General features: G+C 50.5%; 3 protein-coding genes across 3 annotated transcripts; 2 read left to right on the top strand and 1 right to left on the bottom strand.

The window, feature by feature from the left end:
• Window positions 1-232: 232 nt before the first annotated feature.
• Window positions 233-9,080, top strand: CTAM01_15284 (peptide synthetase; the record flags this gene model as incomplete). The annotated part of the gene is made up of 6 exons (XM_060531282.1): window positions 233-2,792; window positions 2,850-3,932; window positions 3,998-5,520; window positions 5,599-7,558; window positions 7,624-7,677; window positions 7,750-9,080. The coding sequence occupies 6 exons, from the start codon at window positions 233-235 to the stop codon at window positions 9,078-9,080; spliced, it is 8,511 nt and encodes a 2,836-aa protein (XP_060374168.1).
• A 446-nt stretch (window positions 9,081-9,526) lies between these two features.
• CTAM01_15283 (uncharacterized protein) lies at window positions 9,527-10,921 on the bottom strand (the record flags this gene model as incomplete). Its single annotated transcript, XM_060531281.1, has 1 exon — window positions 9,527-10,921. One exon carries the CDS (start codon window positions 10,919-10,921, stop codon window positions 9,527-9,529), a length of 1,395 nt encoding a protein of 464 aa, XP_060374167.1.
• Window positions 10,922-12,120: 1,199 nt separating this feature from the next.
• Window positions 12,121-12,846, top strand: CTAM01_15282 (uncharacterized protein; the record flags this gene model as incomplete). The annotated part of the gene is made up of 1 exon (XM_060531280.1): window positions 12,121-12,846. The coding sequence occupies one exon, from the start codon at window positions 12,121-12,123 to the stop codon at window positions 12,844-12,846; it is 726 nt and encodes a 241-aa protein (XP_060374166.1).
• Between the last annotated feature and the right edge of the window lie 1,289 nt (window positions 12,847-14,135).

Genomic DNA, 14,135 nt, shown 5'->3' with positions numbered 1-14,135 from the left:
CGATCCCAATACGAAGTTCGCGAACATCAGGGATATCCATCGGGCTCAAATCGAAGCGGGTGAAAAGGAGGTTATCACGGCTGAATCCAGCGACTCTGAATGCCCTAGTGAGGCTGGCAGCTGTATTGTAGTGGGTGTGGTTGAGGATCAATAGTTAATAGTAATGAGGAGGTTGGGTTGTGATCCCATCGTTTTTGTGGTGCCAGAAACAGGGGGGTGCCAGGAAGTGGGTATGTTGACTTACTTACAGACCCAGACGGATGAAGACGGCGCGCTCGACTACTGGGTCGACTATCTGGACGGGACAGAGCCATGTTCTTTCCCTGTTATGAACGACAACCAAGCAGGCGGTGCCGGGTCTTTCCACGTCTCGGAGATGCCTCTTGATGTTGGTCTAGACGACATTCGCGTCTTCTGCCAAAGGCATAATGCGACCATATCGAATGTGCTGCAAGCTGTCTGGGCTCTTGTTCTTCACGCTTACACGGGCGACCCGGATATCTGCTTCGGTTACCTCTCTTCCGGGCGAAGTCTACCGATTCCTGGAGTGTCTCAAATCGTTGGGCCGATGATGAACTTGCTAGTCTGCCGCGTCGGCGGAATCGACAACATGTCGCTCCAAGGTCTTCTCCATACTATCAGAGAAGACTTTTTAAACGCGCTACCACACCAATGCTTCTCTATTGGCAAGGTGCAGCGGATACTCGGAACCAACGAAACCAAGCTATTCAACACCATCGTAACCTCGTATTACTCGCCTTCCATGTCCGACGCCACCGGCAGCACGTTTTTCAGGCTACTCTCGTCCCATAATGCCTCCGATTTCGATATTGTGCTAAAGGTTGTCTACTCGGACTCGGAGATTCAAGTGCGACTCGCTTATTCGACCGCCACGTTATCGTCGGCAATGGCAAGCAACGTATCGCATACGTTTTCAAGCATCTTATCAAGGTTGATTGAGATGGACGATGTGCAAGCTACCATCGCTACAACAACCGCGATTAGCAGGTGGGACATGCAGCAAGTCGCAACGTGGAACTCACGTATGCATGCTCCGCTGCCTGGTCCTCGATTGACCTGCATCCATTGCCTGATCGAGAATCAAGTGCGGCTTCAGCCTGATGCGCAGGCAGTCCACGCGTGGGATGGACACATGACCTATAAAGAGCTCAATGAAGCTGCTTCCAGTGTCGCTCAAGAGATTTTGCAGCGGGGTATTGGACCTGGAGCTTTTATCGCGCTTTGCTTCGAGAAGTCAAAATGGTATTCCGTCGCCCTTCTCGGCGTCTTGAAGAGTGGTAATGCCTTCGCGCCTGTTGACATCTCGAATCCCGAAAATCGGCGACAGGAGATCCTGCAGCAATTGGCAATCTCCACAGAAACTGGACTTGCCATCTGCTCGAAGCAACGAGCGCCATCAATCAAGCATATGGTCGGTCAGGTCCTTCAATTGGATCTAGACCAGGCCACTCCGAAGAAAGACCATACTATTCCGCTACAATCTATTTCTCCCGACAGTCCAGCCTACGTCATCTTCACCTCCGGTTCTACGGGCAAGCCAAAGGGAGTCGTTGTGGAACATCGAGCATATGCATATGCGGCTCAAGCTCATAGCGATGGAATACACATCAATTCCACTTCGAGAGTCCTTCAGTTTGCTTCCTATGGGTTTGACACGAGTATGGAAGATCATCTGACAACTTTCGCCGTCGGTGCCTGTCTATGTGTTCCACGTGAGAACGACCGGTTGAGCTGCCCAGACTTAGCCAGGTTTGCATCAGCGTCAGGGGCAAATTGGGCACATCTCACGCCTTCATTCGCCGAGATGTTCACGCCGGTTACACTACCGACGATGAGAACCATGGTTCTTGGTGGAGAGGCAATGACTGCGAAAAACATTCAGAGCTGGGCCTGTCGACCACACACAGAACTCATCCAGGTTTACGGCCCATCGGAGTGCAGCGTGACTAGCACAATCAGTCCGCCATTCACAAAAGACATCAGCCCTACTGCCATTGGGTTCGCCGTTCCCGGGTGCGCAGCATATGTTGCTAGGCCTGATGACTCAAGCATCCTTCAAGCTATCGGTGCAGTAGGTGAGCTCCTGGTGGAAGGTCCAATTCTTGCAAGGGGTTACCTGGGCGATCCTGCACAAACATCAACCTCGTTCGTTGAGGGCCTTGATTGGGCACTTGGTAGAAGACTTTACAAGACCGGCGATCTAGTCAAATACGACTCTGCTGGTCAACTTCATTTTGTCGGGCGAAGAGATGGGCAGGTCAAGCTCAGGGGTCAGAGAATTGAACTGGGAGAAATTGAGCGACAGTTGATCCTTGAGCCCAGAGTGCAGCATTGTCTCGCCGTTGTTCCGAAGTCTGGGCCTTGTGCGAAGAGATTGGTGGCCGTCGTCATGCTCAATGGCTCAATTGTAGCGCCGCCCTCAAGCATGTCTGCATCACCTATCAAGATCCTGAACGCACCTTGGCTTGAGCATATCAACTGCATGAGAGGGTTTCTTCTTGACAAGCTACCACCCTATATGAACCCAGAGCTATGGTTCATTCTAGAATCCCTGCCAAGAAATTCTTCGGGGAAACTCGATCGAAAGGGGGTGATTCAGTATCTTGAAAGACTTACTCCAGATGAGTTCGCCGGATTGTTGCCACGTATGGACGACGACAGCACTAAAAGAGATGGTACGGAGCTGGAGACGAGGTTAAGGAGCATCTGGAGTGAGGCTCTGAATGTCAGCGAGGACGAAATTCGCTGGAACACCTCATTTTACCACCTCGGTGAGTTTATCAGTATCAATATCGCGCGTTTCTCACGAGGCTCATCAAACTATTCAGGTGGAGATTCCATCTCGGCCATGACCATTAGCAGTATGGCGAGGCAGACTGGGATGAACATATCGGCTGCAGATATCCTTCGGTACCGGTCAATTGAGCGCCTAGCCAAATCAATTGGAGCAGCTGCCTCGCCAGTTCCAGCTCAGATTAACACGTCCATGGATCCAGCAGGACCGCAAGCTTTTGTCCTTTCTCCCATTCAGAAACTTCACTTCCATACGTCGCCCAAGGGAGACGATCTTGATCAGCAGACCATGGTCGTTGAAGTCACCCAGGCCGTAGACCAGCAAGAACTGCTGGCGGCCCTGGAAACCCTCTTCAAGGCTCATCCAATGCTCTGCGCGCAGTTCAAGTGTCGCGATGGCGAATGGACGCAATATCTACCTGTTGGATCTGCCATTAGCGTCGTTGACTACTGTCGCATAAGGTTCCACAGTCGGAAACAGCTCAACTACGTTGTCGAGTGCATCAGCGAGGCCAAGAGGTCAATCCATCTCTCCAACGGTCCTCTCGTGGCCGTGGACTTATTTGAGTCTCAGGGTCGGACCCTCCTATCTATGACAATCCATCACCTTGTCGTAGATGCAGTGTCGTGGCGGATACTCTTGCGCGAGTTGGAGTCATACCTCCTCTTCGAGACGCCGATCGCAGACGAAGCAACATCATTCCAACATTGGACATTAGAGCAACATCGCTTCTCATCGAACTTACTACCACACAGCGTTTTGCCTCCGTCGGCTCATGCTCTTGCCACTGATTTGTCATTCTGGGGCATGGCAGATGAGAGGAACTGTTTCGGGGACTGTGTTTCTCATACCATCACTCTCGACTCATATATCTCTGAACAACTGGTTTCAGCGCAGGGAGTGCCTGCACGAGGAGCTCATGATTTGTTGTTGGCCTCTGTTATTGACTCGTTTGTTGAGATTTTCGATCGCTCCCCTGTTTTGTTCATTGAGTGTCATGGACGAGAAATCTTCGTTCCTGAGGTGGACCCGTCTACCACTGTTGGCTGGTTCACGACTTTCTCTCCCATCATCGCAAACGGCCACGGCAACATTCTCAACGATGTCAGCGAGTTCCGTAACAATGTTCCACTCAATGGCTTAGCCTACTTCGCATCACGTTTCCTGAGCACAGCTGGCAAGGAGGCGTTCGAGCACCATCATCCATGGAGGTAACTCTCAACTATCTCGGGGTTTTCCAGCAATTCGAGAAAGACGGCTCTTTGTTCAAGAGATGTAGCGACGAGATCCAGGAGAGGATCTCGGGCCTCAGAAACCAGCAACGTGCAGGGTCATCGAGATATGCCCTGATTTCAATCTTGGCATCCATCAAAGATAATCAGCTGTCTCTGCAGGTTGAGTGGAACTCTCGGATGCACCACCAAGATCTATTGGTAGGTTGGCTCCATCAATTTGAACAAAGTCTGAGGACATTTGCTAGCGGCCTCGCGGACGAACACCAGCGCTTGCCTCCATCCCCTTCGGAGCCTCTGGTTACCTCAGTTGGACTTCAACGCAAGGACCTCAACGCCGTCCTCAATCTCGCTCAATCCCGTCTCGGCATCACGCGTACCGAGATAGAATCAGTCCTTCCTTGCTCTCCAATTCAAGTTAGCCTCATACTGTCGCAGCTGAAGGGTCCAAGCAATCAGTACAGCCAGCACTTCCTTTTCAAGCTGTCTGGGTCAATGCCACTCAATCCTAATGACCTCATAGCAGCCTGGAAGCAGATTATTGCGACGCACCAAACATTGAGAACTGTCTTCATTGAAGATGCGTTTGGGAGGTTTCTTCAGCTCGTGTTGAAGGCTGTCGACATCGAGATTCAGGTCCACAGGCTTCGGAGCGAGAGCGATTTGCCAACCCTATGGGCGGAGCAGTCATCCTCGGTCGCAACTAAACCTTTGAGCGGCAAGATACTCCATGAGCTTCAGTTGTACACCGCAGATGACGGTTCTGTATACTGTCTTTTGGACAAAAATCATATCATCACTGACGGAACGACTTCTCGCCTCTTGATTCGAAATTTCCTGGCTATTTTGAACAATCGCCCGCAACACGAGACCTACCCGTATTCCAATTACATCGACTATGTCGAGAAGCAAGATACCTATGAGATCGCACAATATTGGTGCCGCTACTTGGATGGGGCACCGTCATGTCTGTTTCCAGTACTACGTCAACATCGATCGTCATCAGTTCAAACTTCCGAGTTTACCCGCACATCTTCCACTTTTCCCAAGCGCGATTTAAGCTCAGCATGTCGAAAGTTGGATCTCACAATTCCCATCATATTCCAGGCCGCGTGGTCAATGGTTTTGTCCACATATTTGAACTCAGACGACGTAGTCTTTGGTCTCCTCGGCCACGGTAGAGACATCCCGATTCAGGGGGCGTCAGAGATCGTGGGCCCGATGGCCAATGTCGTGCCCGTCAGAGTACAACTAAGTCCGAGGACGACAATCTCGAAGATCTTGACTAGATTGCGAGAGGATATTATTGATCATCTCACCAAACAGGCAGTTTCTTTGGCCCGGATCCAACATGCAGCCCGACGCAGTGGAGATGCCTTATTCAACACGATTTTCAACTTCCAAAAGACGACCGCAACGCCAGAATCGGAGAGGATCAAATCGGAGCTACTATTTGTGCATGACACAAGCGAGGTAATTCGCTGTCTCCAGTCTCAATTTTCTGCAGTTGTGGCATCATGAACCAAGAGAATGCTAACTCGCCTTGAATAGTTCGACATCGCCTTGTGTATCACCGAAGATCCAGGGCAGTTTCATGTAACCATTGAGACTGCAACATACTTCATGTCTGAACTTCAAGCGGAGCGCATTCTAGCTGTCTACTTGAACGCCGTGCAAGCTATAATCGACGACCCAGAGGCCCAGATCTCGAAGATATGCCTCACCAGCGCACTGGATGAGAAGCAGATGCAGGAATGGAACTCGTCTCAGCTCGAGATCAATGGGCGTTGTGTCCACGACATGATCTCAGAGACAGTCAACAGACAACCCTCGAGGCCAGCCATCTGTGCCTGGGACGGCGATTTGTCCTACGCCGAAGTGGACTCCCTATCCACCAATCTCGCGTCGCGACTCCAGGCTATGGGAGTTGTGCCAGAAGATATCGTCGTTCTTTGTTTTGAAAAGTCATTGTGGGCAGTGGTGTCAATGCTTGCGGTGGCAAAGTCCGGGGCGGCATTCGTACACATTGATCCAAATGGTGCTGCTAAGAGGAATAAGTCTGTGGTCGAGCAGACTGGGGCCAGGATTGGGCTGTCTTCGTCAGAACAATACAACAAGCTGACAAGCCTCGTGGAAACACTTGTTGTCGTCGACAAGACTTCCATGGAGAATTCTTCAAACTTTGCGATTTCGCTTACCCATTCTGTTACTCCTCTCAACACACTTTACGTCATCTTCACCTCAGGAACAACAGGTACACCAAAGGGAGTGGTGATCCAGCACAAGTCATTCTGTTCAGCCGTGGCATACAACACCTCCTGGCTGCAAATCAAGCCCGAGTCCCGCGTCTTACAGTTCACAAACTTCTGTTTCGACGCCTCTCTCGAAGAGATTTTCACCGTTCTTGCCGCGGGTGGTTGCGTCTGCATTCCGTCCGAGGAAGAGCGCATGTCCGACATCCCCGGATTTGTCGCGCGTAAGTGGGTTAACTGGGCTGCTTTCACGCCATCTTTCCTCCGTACTCTTGATCCCGATGATTTGGAATCCGTCAAGTTCATCACCGTCCATGCGGAGCCGATGGGCCAGGATCTTGTGGCTCGTTGGGCTGGGAAGATCCACATGAGGCCTAGCTACGGGCCGACGGAGTGCTCAGTGACCAGCACCATTGGAGCTCCGTTCAAGGTAGATACAGTCGCTACGAACATCGGTTGGCCGGTTGGGTGTCGCGCTTGGGTTGTACATCCGGAGAACCACCACATCTTGATGCCCGTTGGGGCTGTTGGCGAACTACTTCTCGACGGGCCCATTGTGGGCAAAGGCTACCTCAACGACGAGACCAAAACCGCGACCGCGTTTATTGAGCCTCCCGCATGGGCATCTGACAAGAAATTTTCACTAAAAGGTAATAGAGGCACTCGAAGATTGTATAAGACGGGTGATTTGGTGAGGTATGCCGAAGATGGAAGCCTCTTCATCCAACGCAGGAAAGATCACTCGCAAGTCAAAATTCGTGGCCAGCGAGTTGAGCTTGGCGAAATTCAATATCATCTCAACAATCTCTCTGGAATCATTGTGCACAGTATGGTCCTGGTGCCGGAATTGGGTAAACTCAAAGAACGCCTTGTGGCTGTCGTGAGCCTGACAGTTTTATCATCGGATCTCGAAACACGCGCTTACAACCAAGACATTACCATCGTCGAAAAGGAGAATCTCAGTCAGGAGATGCGCCAGAAGCTGACTAATGCGCTGAATACAATGACTTCGGCGCTCGAGAGAGAGTTGCCTCAATACATGATCCCGGAAATATGGCTCATTGTCAAGAGCCTCCCAGTCCAGCTATCACTCAAGCTAGATCGGCAACGAGTCATGAGCTGGGTAGGACAGATTGACCATCGAACCCTCTCGGCCGCACTTGATCTTCATCAAGATGGTGACTCAGATCATAAAAGTGGCTCTTCCACGGAAGAAACTTTGAGGGGCATATGGGCGGAAATCCTTGGGCTTGAACCTCGTAAGTGAAGAAGCTCCTCGACCGGCAATCGGCAACGTGAGACACACCTGACTTTCCATTTCCAGATCGAATTGGATTTGAGCAGTCGTTCTTCAGACTTGGAGGAGATTCTATCTACGGTGAGTATCTGCAGAGAATCCAATCGATTCTCTGAACCATTGGCAAGTGGCTGATGTTGTTTTATCTTCTAGCGATGCAAGCAATGAGACTCTGCAAAGCAGTTGGCCTCGACGTGACAACACAGGATGTTCTCGCGAACCCAACAATCAGGCTTTTGGCATGCAAAGTTACGAAGCGAGCCACCAGGCCCGAAATGGACCACGCCCTGCCTAGGATAACAAGCAATTCTGCCCCTGTACCGCACTCTGTCCTAGCTCACGACAATGTCGAGACCGTGTCACCCTGCTCGCCGTTCCAGAACAGGATGTATCAAGCGTTCCTTAGCAAGCCTCAGAGACCATACTTATTCAACAGTCTTGTTTTGTTGAATGCCATTCAAGGTTCTTCGTCTGTCGACACCGGCGCGCTTCTGGGGGCGTGGCAACAAACCATCACTCGGCATGCGATATTGAGGACTGTCTTTATCCGCGACCTTGCCTCGGGAGCTATCTTCCAGAGAGTGCTCAAAGAGCACAAGGCTGACATCACCGTCCTTAAAGTCAGCTCAGTGGAAGAAGCCACGAAAGGAGCTGGGCTCCATCTCGACACCGTTCGCTCGAATTTATTCAAGGACGACTCACCTCCAGTTTCGGTGCGCCTTTTTGTTAGTTCTTATGGAGAGATATTCGTCCACTTCGTCATGGGACACATCTTGATTGATCATGTGAGCTTGGCACACGTCTTCTGCGACTTTGTCGCGCTCTATTGTGGTCAGAGCCCAGGGGCAAAGCCTCTGACCGGTTTTCATGATTACATCGAGCACATCAACTCTCAGCGAGATGTCCACGCAAGCAGTGAATACTGGATCGACAAGCTACAGGGCGTAAAGCCATACATGGTCCCAATCGAGACTATGGTGAGAAGCGGCCCAGACCCTCATACCATGGGTTCCATCAACTTCGTAGTTGATATCACAGTCGAGATGAAGCAGTTTCTCTGCGAGGTCGGGGTGACTCTTTCGAACGTTCTTCAATTCGCATGGGCTATGCTCCTCCATGTTTACACTGGTCATTCTACCGTTTGTTTTGGGCATCTAGTCTCTGATCGAGACATTGACTTGCCGCACGCGGATGAGGTTGTCGGACCAATGCTATCAATGATGATAGCCTGTGCTAGTTTTGACGATTCGACGATGATTATTCAGGCCCTGCAGGGCTTCCAAGATGAGAACATCCGCAGCCTGAACCACAAGACCTTTGACTTGACCGAAGTCGAGCGTCAGCTAGGGTGCGAAGGTACTGGACTTTTCAATACGCTAGTCAACCACCGAAAGGTCAAGTACTTGGATGATGATATCGAGATTGGGTTCCGATCAATCTGGAAGCAGGATCCCCACGAGGCAAGTCAAAAGCCATGCTCTTGAACAAGAGTGCATGAACTAATCCGGCAAATTGGCAGCAACTCCTGGTACTGGCATTCAACGAAGGACCATCCCGACTTGACGCTACGCTTGCCTATTACGAGTCCCTGTTTTCTGAGACTACCATGAAGACCTTGACGCAGACATATCGACGGCTACTTGATCTGTTGATTGATCAGCACAGCCAGACGGTGGGCGACATCAAAATAAGGCTCACTTCCTAGTGCGATTCGCCAACCACGTTGCAGGGAACTTGGAACTCGGAGTTGGATTTCGTTTTGTGGTATTAGACGTGCTCTTGCTTTTGCTTTTCTACTTTGATAATGCTTGAGTCTTTCTACATGTATTTTGATGCCTGTCAAAACTTATACACATGCTGGTATCTATGCTTTCATTATCCATCCATACGATGTCGCTGTCCCAATTCTTTCCGGGAAGCCGAAATGGCCTTATGGCCACAGGCCATAAACAAAGGGGTCGACATATGGGTAGTCGGCCTCCATGCCCATAATGATGCTGTACTCGTCTCTCAGTAGATCTGAGCCTTCGTTGCCGAATTTCGAATATTTACTCAGCTCGTGCCGCCGCAGGGCAATAGTCCACGGGAAACTGGAATGAGCGACGCCCATGAATGCGCTCGCTCTGAACATGACCAGAAAATCCACTAGGGCATGCTGGTCAAATGTAAGGGCATCAAGTTGCTCGCGATCAGCCCCGAGAAGCAGGTCGTTTTTGGTCACCACCGTAATATTCCTCCTTGGTGTACCAGTCTCTATGGAGAGATACTTGTTGAGCCTTTCCGCAAAAATGTCGACCACAGTCTGGTTTCCAGATGCCACGTAGACAACGTTCAACCCCGTGCGCTCGAGATAACGGAATTGTTCTTCGAATTGGTCATCCATCCGCGAGAACCGCCACTCGTCAGGCCCCCAGGCAGAAGTGGCATCCTTCTCCAGTCGTAGATGCGCCCCAAAATAAGCATTGGGGTTGATGGCTTTTCTCGGATCGAAAGGAAGCGCGAATTTCTCCTTGAGCAGGTAGAGAATCTTTGCCGCAAGAGCGCGAGTGTCATTCCTGAAGGACAGGATTTTGCCGAACTCGTGTACGAAGGCGTCACCGTCGTCGCGCACGGGATACTCGAGGAAGGACTGCTCCATCTTGATGTGTACTGGAGCTTCTGGACCCATATATTCTCGAACTCCCTGCTCTTCGAGCCAGTTGTCGAAGAAGTATCGCCATTTTCGCGGATGTCTCAGCCCCTCCCGTGGATGGTCTGGCTCGAAATGGTCTCCCACCAGAGACAAAGGCTCCCCTAAACGGTGTTCGTAGAAGGGAAAGTCCGTCGCCTTTTCGTACACGATCATCCCCGGACACCCCTCTGTCAGGCGTGTTATAAATGCCTCACGGTCTAATAGGTAGTCGAGAGGCACCTCGTTTCCCGTCTCGATATCGGTAATGTCTTTCGCGTTACGCAGGGACATTGAAGGCAAAACGAGTGCACCTCCGCCGTGGATCGCATACCGGACGCACTTCAGTATTTGGTTTCGCACCATGCCAATGCCGCCGTGCTGTTCTTCGCAGCTGAAGAGCAGCCCAGGGCGAAACCGAGTGCGAGAGCATGTTTCCCGAATGGGCGCGTAGTCGATCGGAGTTGGAAATTCGACATCAATGGCTTGTCGCATGAACCCGCTCTCGGTCGTCGCTTCTTCGTTCGATTCATCAGGAAAAAACGTTGAAACTGTATCTGCGATCGCGTCGTGAACGCCTAGTAATCGGAGGCTCCAGACAAAAATAAGAAATAGCGCCAAGAAGGACCACACCAGTGGACGATTTTCGGAGAGCATGGCTGTTGTTTAATCAAACAAACAAGATCATCAAAGGAAGAACGCCGCCACGATAGCCGATTGGGAGGCCAAGAACACCAAGAATTTGCCAAGAGATGAACTCCAGTTGCATTTCTTCATCGAGAAGAATGGAGGGCAACGGATGATCGAAAGACCCCCAACGGGTCCATCGGGGCATCCGCGAACATGGGAGCTTCAAGGATCCTTGGTGGTGAGGTTTCAGCCATGTTTCAAGCGACCGTAAGATCTACTCGTCCTTTTCAGAGGCGCTAACTCCTCGAGGTTTCCAAGCTGGCTTACATAATTGAACTTTCACAATTGAAATGGGGAGATGATAAATCACGCATGTCATTGCCATGTCTCGTAAATTATCTAGAGGTTAGTCTTCTGGCTAGTTCAACTAAGCATTGCGCGGAAAGGATTGTCGTGTTGAGCTATTGTTGACGCTTCATGTTTTCAGCACGGCCCTTGGATCAAGGTTTTGCAACCACGGCAAAGACCACGTTTCCTTCAGACCAGGAAGTAGAGCTGACGAAAGGTATAGTAGGCTTCGGTGGTACAAATCCCGTAATTCTGATTGAATTACTACTAGTATTTCGTAGTTTGACTCATCGATATAGACTCCAGTGGTCATAGGGGTGTTGCTGCTTGAGTGTACAACAACTGAGACTGAGACTTGGAAAGATACCTATGCGAGCTCAACTCTCTTCGAGTCACACAATACGCTACCAACTCTGCCAATTTTTGCTTACAATGATCAACGCTGGTAGCGTCTGCGAGTTGATCGGAGCAGTGCATTTTTGTCGGACCGATGGCGGATCGGCGCTTCGGTCCGGAAATGTGGGCCTTTCGGTCCGCCAATCCCGATCTGATAGCGAGCTATGCTCCGCACGAGGATATGTATTCTGGAGTCGATGTACCAGCGGTTGCCTGAGTCAACGGAGAAGAGAATCTTCAGCTGTGTGATTATCATCAAACCTTTTGTGTTCACCGTCGTAGTAGTGTCTAGGGTTTGATGCGGCACATTCGTGTCATTACTTGATGTGTCTTGCTCTGTACCTGGGCCTTTTAGTACTACACAACCAGACTGGTGCCACATCGTCAAGTCGTCTCCGAATTGAGCAGAAAGCCTTCCTGCACCATTAAACGACTGCAGCTCAGCATTTAATAGGTGGGGTCGGCCACTTGTCAAGCACAACATGTTACCAAAGTCGGGCAAACGCGAAGAGAAGTACTCTCTCCTCAAAGACGAGACTGAGGGAGAGTCTTGCGAAGAAGGCGCGTCGAGGTATTCCTCCGTCGATCAAGAAGCCGGGTTCGCCAGAGTCAGGAAACACCTTCCATGGCAAAAGTTCGACCCAGCCTGGAGATCTTGGTATCTCTTCGTTCCACCCATCCTTGTCTTCTCAATACTGGCGTATCTCGCCTTCTTTCCATCATGCGAAACCTGCCAGAAGATGGACCTCGACCTATCAGGGTACGTCTGCGCCCCCAACGGCGCTCTACCCAAAATCGCGCGCGACAGGGGCTGCGAGTTCGACACCATGTCGTTTAAATGGTGGCCCAAAGAGCCTATGGCTCACCAAGACAATGTGGCCCTACTCAAAGAATTTCACAATGAAGGGCCATGGCATCGATACTATGATAAGGGCGGAAAACATGAGATACCACCGACGAGCGAAGTCTTGACCGCCGGCTGGGTCACGAGGAAGGAACACACATACCACTGCATGTACACTCTGCGGCAGACGCACCTGTGGATTTCTCTGGGCTACGATCCCCCTTTCAATTACAGCCATACGATACATTGCACCAAGTACCTGATGGACGCGATACTAGAGAATCCGCCGAAAGACTTCGGAGAGCTCAATGTCCATGGCACCCCATGGCCGGAACATCCTGATGTTGTAAGTGTTGCTCCCTGACTCTTCACCAATGACACCCAAAGCTCACAATGCATCAGGTTAAGCCATATTATCCTTGCAAACATGAGGGACTTAGTTGTGAGTCTTGGTGATACTAGGTATACATGAACACTACGTACAAGATAAGCCAAGCGGGTTCGAATGAAGACAGAAGAGAGGATGGAAGCCATTCGCGCGTTTTGCATCATGTTTGGCCCCCTCGCTTGAGTAAGACAATTAACAGAATGTGCTATCTAAGTCAAAACATTAGGCTGTGAAGGGACTGTTATGTGACTTGAGTAAGTACGCTTAAGAGGGCTTGGAGACGTAAGGATTGAAAATCGCACGAACTCGGCCGAGCCAAGTTTCTTGTATGAATTCTTCATCGGGCAACATGAAAGATCTTGATTAGGACCAACACGGCGATATTGATGATCGCAATAAATCAGAGTTTCATCCGGCCAGAAATTGCCGAAGACAAAGTGAGAGTCCATGAAAACGAAACAATCCTTGGCGAGTTTGCTCACCAATGAGGTCGTCGTCACTCGTCAAATTATGGTCAGGATCTCGGCATTGGCTAATAATCAGGCTTGCTCCGCTAGTGGCTATGTCCATCAATCTGGCAAGGATCGATTCCAAAATTTGAAAGTTTCCCCTGAAGAAGCAGCCTGTGGGATTTTGCACTGTTAATCGCGAGAAATTCATCCGTCGCCTTCCGTTTGTCCATGGACAAGGCTCCCGCGTGGAAGCTAGTCGGAAAGCTTGGCATGACAGTTGATTAACGCGCCATGGAGTTGACTTGATCAACAGATCAGCAGCGCTCCCGTCTGCGAGTCAAGTGCTGATCAAGCAATATCTTGTGTAACATCCAAACAGCCCCTGAGAGACAGACATCTGGGCGCTAACTTTCGGGTGAATTTTGTCCTGTCACTTCAAGGTTAGTCCCTGTTGTGTTCCCGCGTCCCCGGATTGTTTGGGTATTCTCTGACTCGTCCGCCACCAAATGCCACAAATAACCGTCCGGATAAATAGACGGCATCTTTACGCGTAGTAGCCTCGCATTGCGTGGTAGAGATGAGTTTTGTCTCCCGCAGCAAGTCCAAATATGTTCGGCCGAAAGAAAAGGGGAAATGCCAAATGGCAAAACATGCCCAATCTTACGGCGCCAAAAGAAAAGAGGGAACAAACCTTCGCGTCCACTATTCGCGGCGGTGCAAATATGAGCAACTTTTACCGAGGAGCTCGGTAAAATTGGACGAGAATCCACCGAGTATGGTTCAATTGATTCATATCCATCGACTCCAATTATT

This window comes from Colletotrichum tamarilloi (assembly GCF_030869305.1).
Source record: "Colletotrichum tamarilloi strain Tom-12 chromosome Unknown Scaffold_155.1, whole genome shotgun sequence".
NCBI lineage: Eukaryota > Fungi > Ascomycota > Sordariomycetes > Glomerellales > Glomerellaceae > Colletotrichum > Colletotrichum tamarilloi.
The sequence above is the reverse complement of the archived record's forward strand: the minus strand, read 5'-3'. Positions and strand labels throughout refer to the sequence as shown.